Below are 12,240 nucleotides of genomic sequence, written 5' to 3'. Positions count from 1 at the left end.
GTATCATCAGGAAAAAAAATTACCTGTTTTGGAAATGAGCTTACTGTATTGTTTTGTAGTAACCAAAGAGATGGCGATAGGTGGTGCTACTTCTAGTATCCTGTACAACTTATTTCCTAAAGTAACAATAACAACATGAGGCCTTGATTCATACACAGCATGTCGCTTCCACAAGTATGGTTGGCCTAATAATACATCACAAACACCAAGGGGAGAAACATCACATAATACCTCATCCATGAAGGGCTTGATGTTGTATGGAAGGCGACATTGTTGGCTCACGCGATGATCCCATCCTTGGTGAAGCCACCCGATGGTGTACGATTGGGGATTTGCTGTGGTCGGTAAGCCTAGCTTCTTCATGGCCTCTACCGAAATGAGGTTCTTTTGGATCCCACTATCGACAATGAACTGTAGTGGAGAAGCCTTTACCCACATCTGGGATTGGAAGAGACGCTCTTCCTCCTCTGGATCTTCGGGTTCCTCCTTCTGGATCTTCATGGTGGCAATGGTGGCGTTGGGCTCTGCATCAATAATCTGCTTCCCTTTGTCATTCCCCTTGTTAGGTTCTGACTCAAAGTCAAAACATGCATCTGATTCTGAAGCCTTTAACTCGTCCACCAGTGACTGCTTGGCCTTACACTCACTTGTGTTGTGAGTGGATCTCTTATGGAGCTCACACCACTTTCTTATGTCCTTCTTTGGCTTCGCGTTGTTGTTCTTTGCTTGCGACTTTGGCGAGTTGTCTTGGGCCACCCCGCCTTGGCTTTGTCCTCTGTTCTATGGTTTGGGGGAGCCTTTCCCTTGCTTCGGATTCGCAGATCCAAAGTCTTGCTTATTTTGTTTAAACTTTTGCTTGATCTTGACAGCGTATCGGTACGTCGTGCCGAGTGAGGAAATGTCTTAGAACCCCATCTCATCCTGGATGTACCTGTGTAGGCAGTCGTGGTATTTGAGTACCAAATGCTGCTCAGTATCCTTGATACCCAACTTTGTTCGAAGGGTATGAAAAATATTGGTAAACTCTGGCACGTCTTGGTCCCTTCCCTAATGTAGCGTGGTCCACTTTATGTATTTATCCTCATAGCTTTCGACAGGGTAGTACTTCTCCTTGATGGCATCCCAGAATGAATTCCAAGTGGGTGCGGCTAAAAACAGTGAGGCCGTACTTTCATCCTTCTGCTCGCAGTAGGTTTCCCACTAGTCCTTGACGTGGGGGGTAGATTTTAGCAGAGAAAAAGTAATCTTTTCCCGTCCAGAAAAATCTATCTGACCCTCAAATGTGGGAAAGTCAAATTTAACTTGTACCTTAAAGAGTGTGGCGCTTCCAAAGTAGCTGCTGGAAGTAGACGTGTTGCCCCTGGGTAGTCGAAAGGATCTGGGTAAAGTTGTCCATAATCGAGTTCCTTTGTCGCTCGACGGCCTCTTCGAGCAAGATTTTGATAGGATCTCCTACCCACTTGTCTTTCTTTTCATTCGCCATGGGAGGCAGTCGGGATTTGCGAGGCTGGTATCGCAAAGGTTCAACCAGTTCAAGCCTTAAATATCCCAACCTCGTTAGGGACATGAAAAGAAAACAGAAAAAGAGCAAACCCTCTAATACCACTGATCTAGATTTAAACAAGAATGCAACAAATTATAGATATAACCATAAGTATAGAGATGCAACAAAAATAATACTTCATTTCATTAATGTCAAACACTGAAATATGCCTAGTAACATAAATGGAAATAAACTAGCTCGAGTGATGGTAGCTTATCCCAGAGAAGAGATGTGGCAGCTACATGCCTCTGAGTTGTCTTACAATGAGCCTTGAAGGCCTATTTGTTGAGAAACAATAGAAAACCCTAAACATCCAAAAACCTAACCCTAGGAGATGAAGCGCCAAACTATGGACCCCATTTGGGTAAATTGGTACATCAACTTCCCGGGGTTGTAACTTTGGCATACGATCTCTGTTTGATGCACACAATACCTCGTTAGAAATATCTATCCGAGGACTACAACTTTTGAGTGAGCACCATCAATCCATGGACCCATGTATCCCCCCAATTTTCCCAAAAAACATCGTTTAAGGCCTCAAAAAGGCTCTCGAAGTTCAAGACCTGAAAAAGTGCTAAAAATAGTAAACTGTGCTACAGTTAAGGAAATTGAAAACTAAAAGAAACAATGGTGGGGGTCCAAGTGGAATTGGCAGGTGGCCACCAATATCCACCTGGATCAAAACCTCTAAGAAGAGATGAGGATGAGTTCATTGGAGGTCAGTCCAAGCACATATCTCATGTGAATCTACCCATGAAATAAGTGCACATACCTTAGTTAGTTGCAAAATCTAAAAAAGGATGAAGTGGAGCATTGATGGTTTGTCTCAATTCTGGATTGAAGGCTGAGTTTATGCTCAGGTATGAAGACGTGTTGATAGTTCTTTGTGGCTTATGTAGGTCTATTCTATGCATGATTTGGAGGCACACTTCTATGATTCATGCCCTAGTTCAGGGTTTCTTCTATGCATGATCAGCCATCCAAGTTTTCCCCTTAAATTCTTCCCTAAATTATGCGCTAAATTTTGTTATAACTTGCTCAATACCTATGGATAAAAGGAAGGGACGAGACCCTGATATGGTGGTATATCTCTGCAAGAAAGGTCGCATATCCCGAATATATTTGCATGAATATTTTGTGGCGATAACATATCCAAAAGGGAGCAAAATCCTGAACAAAAGAGTATGAGTTATAAGTTTAAGTATAGGGTGATATGCTGAGGAAGATAAGGGTTGTCATGAAGTGAAGTAAAGGCGAGATTCGTGGAGGAGAGTATTGGATGTGGAGGTTTGTCCATAAGAGTTTTGGACAACATGTTGAGGAGTCCTAAGTAGTGTTATTTGTGGAGACAAATTATAGTTGTGCGAGCTTATTATAGATTCCCTAGTTGAATCCTCATTAGTGGTGTAAAGGCGTTGTGAGTGGGTTGGTTGAGTGCCCTAAGTCTATCATCTTTGAAGGAGAAAAGAGGACTATGTGTGGTTTTTTAGAGATGTCGTAATTTGGTGAGTGCAAGTGGGCATATCATTGATAAGTGGGAATATTTTTTAAAGCCCCAAGTATATTGAATGCAGGAGGTTATTCAATGTTGTGTGTGAAGTTGACAAGAAGCCCTAAGTTATGTCATCCTAGGAGCAACAAGGAGACAGTCAGTGGGCATATCCTTGAAGCTCTAGTTCAGTGATTTGATGTGTGACAAATTAGTGATAAGAAGATTATGTATGAAGCCCTAAGAGCAGTGATGTCAGATCAACCTTGTCATTGCTAGAGGGTACTTTGGTGGAGACCTAAGATTAGTCATCTTGAAGCAGCAAGAGTGATTGATAGAGGTAGTTTTTCCAGCTGAATATGAAAGCATTATAAAGTTGTAAAAGTACTTGTGAGCAGCAAAAGAGGTGGAAAATGACCTGCCAAAAGTTTTCAAGGTACGTGGACTGAAAGGGTTGAGTTGAGCGCTCCTTAAGAAATTAAGTCAAGTGTATCTTGTTCAAGGAATATTGATGATCATAAGTTGTTGATTCTAAGACCTAGTTGTTCTTGTATCATGGCTAATTGTAAGGGCCATGATCCCTGGTATGAGAGCCTTATGTTTGTTGTATTAAAGTTTCTAATATAATAATTTTTGGGTTAAAAATTGTCTAGTGTACTACATGGATTTATTGTTATACATTTTCCGCTATGCAAAGTGATAATGTTGTGGTATTTCAGCGTGTTTATGATCATGATTTTAGAAATAGACCTATAGCTGAAGTGTTGTGGAAAAATGAACATACATGCAACAAATCAACCTTCTCTCTTCTAGTATCGAACTTAGGGTGACACCTCTTCAAAATTGTTGAGGTAGAATCAATGCTCCAATTTTTACTAAGAACCCATCTCACTGCTTCTCCCAATATAAATTTGAACATGAACCATCCATGTGTGAGTATACTCACTTTTGGACCTTCGCCCACAACTCCTCCCCATTCTTTTATTCCCATTTCCACAATTGGTCATGAGATAAAATCGTTCCACAGGCTCTTCCCACCACCACCCTTTCAACCACAGCCATTAACTCATCCAACAAAATGTCCTCACCCAAAACCAGATTCTTATTTGCCTCCCTTATTTCAGATGATTTTCCTTTCTTTATTTTCTTGCTTGGATTAGGAAAGTATCCACTAGATATAGACTCCCCTCGGGTTTTATCCCCTTCCCCAATGGGAGTTGCATTGACCACTCCATTCTCAATGCCTTGTTTTTGGCTAGGGTTAGTGTCCTTATCATCCCTATTAGAGTCAGGGGGAGCAAAGCCAGTCCCTATAAGAGGCATTTGGGTTCCAGAAAAAACCATAGAGTCCTCCCCTTTACCTTGATCATCTACCAATATATCTAAAACAAAAAAGGATGGGATATCTACCTGTGCTTCGGGAATGCAGGAGGAAGGGTTAAACAAACTGTGAGACTGAAAGTCTAAAATCTAAGTATCTGATCAAGGTTCAAAGCTTTCCAATCCCTCATTTACCAAACCCTCATTCCATTGAAAGTTATAAAAGTTTGTCTCTTGTTACACTGTCAGAACCTCCCTTTGCTTAAACCCTAGGAAAAAATTATTCGCTGCCTCCTGTCAAACCTCAATCTGAGGTTGTTGCTCTGTTGGATCACTTTCAACCACCTTGCCATATAGGTGCCATAGACCCCCTTCACTTGTCTATGGTTCCCAAGTCGAGAATATTGGAACTAGGTCACGAGGGTCCTCCAAGTAATCGACCATGCCATCCAGTTGGTTGTTACCCACATTTGATGTAGCCTCCATAAACGACTTAGAAAACCCTTAAACTAATCCTCACTTCAGACTGTAGATTTCATGAAACATGCGTTTCAAACCAACCAGTGTGGTTCATCATCAGGACAAGATGAAAAATTAGATTGTAGCAGAAAGTTAAATAGAGAGTCAAGACCTTCTAACAGCTAAGGGAGAAAACATCTATTTTTTACTGGATGGAAAAAAAGGTTGAATTACTAATTTATTTAATAATATTAATTTATTTAATATTATTATTAATATTTATTTATATATATAAATATTTATTTCTTTTAATTTATTTTTTTAATTGGATCATTGGTAAATACATTATGTGATAATATCTAACTAACCTAACCCTTAAAATGGAAATAATTATTATTAATCTACTAATAACTAAATAACTAATAATAATATCTAACTAACCTAACCATAAAAATAGAAATAATTATTAATTATTTATTATTATTATTATTATTATTAGTATTAGTATTTATTAAATACTTATTTATTTATTTATTTGAAACTATCAATAATAAATACATTATATATTAATTCTTAACTAACCAGGCCTCTAAAATAAAGTTAAGGGAATAAATAATCACATAAAGCAATTAAGTCAAAAATAATAATAATAAATTTTTACAAATTAGAATGTTTGAGTATTAAGCTTAAATGAAATTAGAAAGAAATCATTAGTTATAGAAAAGAAGGAAATAATTAAATTGGTTATACAATAAATTTCAATGTGCTGGGAATAATCAAATTTAATTCTAATTTTTTTGTTTCTAGTACTAAAAAAAAACACCCATGGGGGCAAATTAAGAACCTTAAAAAACCGAAAGGAAGAAAGCTAAGAGGAAAGGGCTAGAATCCAACAACTACCGATTTTCCACCTATCATCGCTATTAAGATTATTAGTCCGCCTTTCAAATTCTATGACTTCCCTAAATTTACGATGATGAAAGTGAGGAATCTTCGCAATGACCTTCACCTCCTCAATGCATATGTGATGATTGGTCTTCTCAGCATGCTATGCTAAGGTCGAAGAGTGGGTCCTTCCATGCTTGATATCAGCAGCATGTTCCTTAATCCTTTGATTAATGGATCGGTATGTTTCACCAATGTACGATGTTCCACGGGAGTATGGGATGACATAAACGCCTTTCAAATCCTTAGGGTCCACAGGGTCTTTAGCTGATTTTAAGGAACTTCTTAAGGTGTTAAGGGGTCGAAAGGTTGAGGGAACGTTGTGCTTCCTGAGGATTCTTGCAATCCTATCAGTCGTCCCTTGGATGAAGGGGAGGTGAACTCCAGAACTACAATCAACTAGGTCTTTCTTGGCCTCTTGACTCTTGCAAGCTTTGAAGAAGGATTTAAGGCCTTGTTTCTTACTGTAACCATTATTGACAAAAACCTCCAAGAGATGGGATTTCTCTTTAGAATAATGGTCAACATCAAAAACCCTCATAGCACGAATAGCTAGAGTGCAAAGAACCCCCAACTTTTGAGTAGGGAAATGATGGGACCTGGCATGAAGATATTGTTCGATACGGGTTTTCTTCTGAAATACCTGATGGGAAAAAGATCCATCCTATTTCTTAGAAATTAGGACATCTAGTAAAGGAAGGCAACCATTAACTTCTTTCTCCATGGTAAACTTAATGGATTTAAATTGATTATTAAGATGATTGAAGAAAAGATCTAACTTACCCAGACCATGTTGCCAAATAAAGCATGTATCGTCTACGAATAGTTTCCAAAGCTTAGGTTTAAGAACCGCTGAGGCTAAAGCTTTGGATTCAAAATATTCCATAAAAAGGTTGGCAACAATAGGGGACAGGGGTGAGCCCATAGCCACACCACATGTTTGTTCATAGAACTCACCTTCGAATCAAAAGAAAGTGGAAGTAAGGCAAATCTTGACTAATTTAGCCGTGTCGGGATCAGTGAGGTGAAAGATGACATCCAAGGCTTCTTTGATAAGGATATTAATGTACAAGGAAACAACGTCGAAGCTTACTAGAATCTCTCCAGGATCAAAATTCATATCCCTTAACTCATTGACAAACGACGAGGAGTCTTTGACAAACCACTCTGTGAAGCCAACGAGTGCCTTAAGCTTGGAGGCTAGATATTTCGCTAAAAGGTAGGTTGGCCCACCTATGGTGTTGATGATGGGTCTAAGGGGGACTCCTTCCTTGTGTATTTTTGGAAGTCCATAAATCCTGGGAGTGGTGGGGCTACTCTCGATAAGCTTATGGCTAAAGGAGCTAACCGAGCTAGTGGATTTTATAGCTAGAGCCACCGATTTAGAGATCATTTTCAATGGATTCTTATCGTGTTTTTTGTAGCTACCACTATTCTCCAAGTGATATAACATCTTCTTCCGATAATCCGCCTTATCAAGGATAACAGTGGACCCACCCTTGTCAGCCTTCAAGACCACAATGTCTTGGTTCGTGTTCAAAGATTTTAGGGCCTCAAATTCCTCCTCGCTGATGTTATTCTTCAGAGTTTTAGATTTCCTAAGAATAACCGCACACTCTTGCCTGATAACATCTTTAGTATTATCAGGCAAGCCTTTAATACCAAATTCAATGTCACACATAATATCATCGACTGGAATTTTCCTAGAGGCAAAGGCAAAGTTTAAACCTCTCTCCAAAAGTATAAAGACAAGAAGAGGAAAAGAAAAACTTGAAAGATTAACCACTTTGTTATTACTACTAATGCTCTCGCTAATAGAATTAATATTAGTCCTGAAATTATTATTATTATTCTCCTCCATATTGATATTATTAATAATAATTTTATCATTAACTATTTTTTTTTTTTTACAACATGTGTTATTATCTTCAATATAATTCTTCTTATTATTATTATCGTTAAAATTATTCATATCACTAATATTATTATACTTCGAATTATTAACCTTTAGTTTATTGGTAAAACCATCAACAGAGGATATGGAACGCTGATTATGGAGGAGGTCGAGGGAATTAGGGGTGAGAGCATAGGGGTCAAACGGAGCGGATGGACCGAGGGAATAGAGGGATAATGTAGATGGAGGAGTGCGTGATTGGAGGAGGACATCGGATGGAGGAGCGCGGTTTTGGACAGGGACATCAGATGGAGGAACTGGAGTTGAGCCATCACTGCTGACGAGAAAACTGGAACAGGAGACGGACGTAGCATGGTTTGAAGCGGAGGAAACCATAGCATGGTTTGAAGTGGAGGAAACGAGGGAGCGGGAGTTAGGGAGACCGGGAGCTGGCAGGGACATAGTGAGGGGTGAGGTTCGGCTAATGGCGGGGTTGGGTGATAGACAAACAAACTATGGGGAAAGACTAGCTCTGCTAGCATCGGTTTAAGAATTAAGAGCAAGCGAGGACGCAACGAGGGGAGAGGTCAGGTTGACATTGGGGTTGGGTGCTTTGATAGCTGAGAGGGGTAACGAAGCAACGCCGGTCAAATAATTCAAAGGGGACAGAAGACCGGAAGGGGAGCACGAGGAGAAACCCTTACCCAAGGGAGAGAGGAGAGAGAAATGCCGGTCGACTGAGATACGAGGAGGGACGCAGTCAACAAGAGGACGAGAGGAAGAATCTGGAGACCCCGAACCAGAATTGTTGCAAATCTCAGACCCTGCTAACCCTTTCTCATGAAAAGAATTCCTGTTTGATCTAGGAGCTGAATGCTGAGACCTGGCTATTGGAAATTCTGCTATTCGATGAGACGCCGGATGGGCTTGAAAAATCTCTGCATGAAGAAAGCCTGTTGAATTAGGCTCGTTGTTTATCAGTCCAAATTTGTTCCATGCGTAGAGATTTCAAACATGAACAAGCATCAATTATGTTCCAAAGCTCAGCAGATAATAAGCTGGACAGTTCTAAATGTAAAGAAAAAATCTTTCTGGAAGGAATATCCAACCTTTTTCTAACATTAGAAATCTCAAAGCAAATGAGGGCAAGACTAGCGTTAAGAAAAATACGCTGATTCTGGAACTTGTTAAGGCTATGCTTGATCTGAGCGAATATGGGGATAACCAAGGAATCTCTGCATCTTTTAAGAAAAGCTAGATCTGATTTCATCTTAGAAATATGTAGGCGTGCTTGTTCAAACATATGAGATTTTGAAAAAATGTCCCTTCAGTGCAGGGTAGTTATACTCAAATTCAGGTTTCTGTGATCCATAATTTGATTTGGAAATAATTTCGAAAGAAATCACATTGGTAGATTTAGGTCGACGCGTTTCGAACCAACCAATGTGGTTCATCATCAGGACAAGATGAAAAATCAGATCGTAGCAGAAATTTTAATAGGGATTCAAGACCCTCTAACAGCTAAGGAAAAAAACAAACATTTTTGACTGGATGGGAAAAAAGGTTGAAATACTAATTTATTTAATAATATTAATTTATTTAATTTATTATTAATATTTAGTTTTATATATAAATATTTATTATTTTAATTTATTTTTATAATTAGATCATTGGTAAATACATTATGTGATAATATCTAACTAACATAAACCTTAAAACAAAAATAATTATTATTAATCTATTAATAACTAAATAACTAATAATAATATCTAACTAACCTAACCATAAAAATAGAAATAATTATTAATTATTTATTGTATTATTATTATTAATATTTAATAAATATTTTTTCATTTATTTATCTCAAATTATCAATAATAAATACATTATATATTAATATCTCAACTAACGAGACCTCTAAAATAAAGTTAAGGGAATAAATAATCACATAAAGTAATTAAGTCATAATAATAATAATAATAATAATAATAATTTTTTACAGACTAGAATGCTTGAGTATTAAGCTTAAATGAAATAAGAAAGAAATCGTTAGTTATAGAAAAGAAGGAAATAATTAAGTTGGTTATATAATAAATTTCAATGTGCTGGGAATAATCAGATTTAATTCTAAATTTTTTTGTTTCTAGTAATTCAAAAAAAAAAAACATTCAGTGGGGCAAATTAAGAACCCAAAAAAACCGAAATGAAGAAATCTAAGAGGAAAGGGCTGGAATCCAACAGCTACTTATTTTCCACCCATCGTCCCTATTAAGGTTATTAGGCCACCTTTCAATTTCTATGGCTTCCCTAAATTTATGGTGATGAAAGTGAGAAATCTTCGCAATGACCTTCGCCTCCTCAATGCATATATGATGATTGGTCTTCTCAGCATGCTCTGATAAGGCCGAAGAGCGGGTCCTTCCATGCTTGACATCAACAGCATGTTCCTTAATCCTTTTATTAATGGATCGTTTTGTTTCACCAATGTACGATGTTCCACAAGAGCATGGGATGACATAAACGCCTTTCAAATCCTTAGGGTCCACAGGGTCTTTAGCTAATTTTAAGGAACTTATTAAGGTGTTAAGGGGTCGAAAGCTTGAGGCAATGTTGTGCTTCCTGAGGATTCTTGCAATCCTATCAGCCATCCCATGGATGAAGGGGTGGTGAACTCCAGAACTACGATCAACCAAGTCTTTCTTGGCCTTTTGACTCTTGCAAGCTTTGAGGAAGGCTTTAAGGCCTTGTTTCTTACTGTAACAATTATTGAAAAAAACCTCCAAGAGATGGGATTTCTCTTTAGAATAATGGTCAACATCAGAAACCCTCATAGCAGGGGTAGCTAGAGTGCAAAGAACCCCCAACTTTTGAGCAGGGAAATGATGGGACCTAGCATGAAGATATTGTTAGGTATGGGTTTTTTTCCAAAATACCTAATGGGAAAAAGAGTCATCCTCTTTCTTAGAAATGAGGACATCTAGGAAAGGAGGGCAACCATTAACTTCTTTCTCAATGGTCAACTTAATGGAGTTAGATTGATTTTTAAGATGATGAAAGAAGAGATCTAACTTATCCGGACCATGTTACCAAATAGAGCATGTATCGTCTACAAATCGTTTCCAACACTTAGGTTTAAGAATTACTGAGGCTAAAGCTTTGGATTCAAAATATTCCATAAAAAGGTTGGCAACAATAGGGGACAAGGGTGAGCCCATAGCCACACACATGTCTGTTCATAGAACTCAACTTGAGATAGAAGAAAGTGGAAGTAAGGCAAATCTCGACTAATCTAGCTGTGTCGGGATCAGTAAGGCAAAAGATGACATCCAAGGCTTCTTTGATAGGATATTAGTGTACAAGGGAACAACGTCGAAGCTTACCAGAATGTCTCCAGGATCAAAATTCATATCCCTTAACTCATTGACAAATGACGAGGAGTCTTTAACAAACCACTCTGTGAGGCCAACGAGTGGCTTAAGCTTGGAGGCTAGATATTTCGCTAAAAGGTAGGTTGGCCCACCTATGGTGTTGACGATAGGTATAAGGGGAACTCCTTCCTTGTGGATTTTTGGAAGTCCATAGATCCTGGGAGTGATGGGGCTACTCTCGATAAGCTTATGGCTGAAGGAGCTAACCGAGCTACTGGATTTTATAGCTAGAGCCACCGATTTAGAGATCCTTTTCAAGGGATTCTTATCGAGTTTTCTGTAGCTACCACTGTTCTCCAAGTGATCCAACATCCTCTTCAAATAATCCGCCTTATCAAGGATAACAATGGCCCCACCCTTGTCAGCCTTCAAGACCACAATGTCTTGGTTCCTATTCAAATATTTTAGGGCCTCAAATTCCTCCTTGCTGATGTTATTCTTCGGAGGTTTAGCTTTCCTAAGAATAATCACACACTCTTTCCTGATAACATCTTTAGTATTATCAGGAAAGCCTTTAATACCAAATTCAATGTCACACATAATACCCTCCACTGGAATTTTCCTAGGGCCAAGGGCAAAGTTTAAACCTCTCTCCAAAAGCCTAAAACAAGAAGAGGAAAGGAAAAACTTGAAAGATTAACCACTTTATTATTACTACTAATGCTCTTGCTAATCGAGTTAATATTATTCGTGAAATTATTATTATTATTCTCCTCCATATTGATATTATTATTATTATTATAACAACATGTGTTATTATCTTCGATATAATTCTTATTATTATTATCGTTAAAATTATTCATATCACTAATATTATTATACTTAGAATTATTAACCTTTAGTTTATTGGTAAAACCATTGAGAGAGGATCTGGAACATTGATTATGGAGGAGGTCAAGGGAATTAGAGGTGAGAGAAGGGTGGTCAAACGGAGTGGATGGAGCGAGGGAATGGAGGGATAAAATAGATGGAGGACATCGGATGGAGGAGCGTGGTTTTGGAGGGGGACATCAGATGGAGGAACCGGAGTTGAGCCATCACTGTTGATGGGAAAGCCGGAACAGGAGACGGTCGTAGCATGGTTTGAAACGGAGGAAACAAGGGAGCGAGGGTTAGGGAGACTAGGAGCTGGCGGGGACGCAGTGAGGGGTGAGGTTCAGCT

General features: G+C 38.5%; 2 protein-coding genes across 2 annotated transcripts; both read right to left on the bottom strand.

Moving 5' to 3' along the window:
• Window positions 1–6,720: 6,720 nt before the first annotated feature.
• LOC149198349 (uncharacterized) lies at window positions 6,721–7,437 on the bottom strand. Its single transcript, XM_089409020.1, has one exon. It carries the CDS (start codon window positions 7,435–7,437, stop codon window positions 6,721–6,723), a length of 717 nt encoding a protein of 238 aa, XP_089265146.1.
• Window positions 7,438–10,934: 3,497 nt separating this feature from the next.
• Window positions 10,935–11,618, bottom strand: LOC149198348 (uncharacterized). Its single transcript, XM_089409019.1, has one exon. The coding sequence runs from the start codon at window positions 11,616–11,618 to the stop codon at window positions 10,935–10,937; it is 684 nt and encodes a 227-aa protein (XP_089265145.1).
• Between the last annotated feature and the right edge of the window lie 622 nt (window positions 11,619–12,240).

Source organism: Pinus tabuliformis, chromosome 2_2, assembly GCF_031772625.1.
Source record: "Pinus tabuliformis cultivar Carrire ecotype Pingquan chromosome 2_2, CPIR1, whole genome shotgun sequence".
NCBI lineage: Eukaryota > Viridiplantae > Streptophyta > Pinopsida > Pinales > Pinaceae > Pinus > Pinus tabuliformis.
This window is presented reverse-complemented; position numbering and strand designations above follow the sequence as displayed.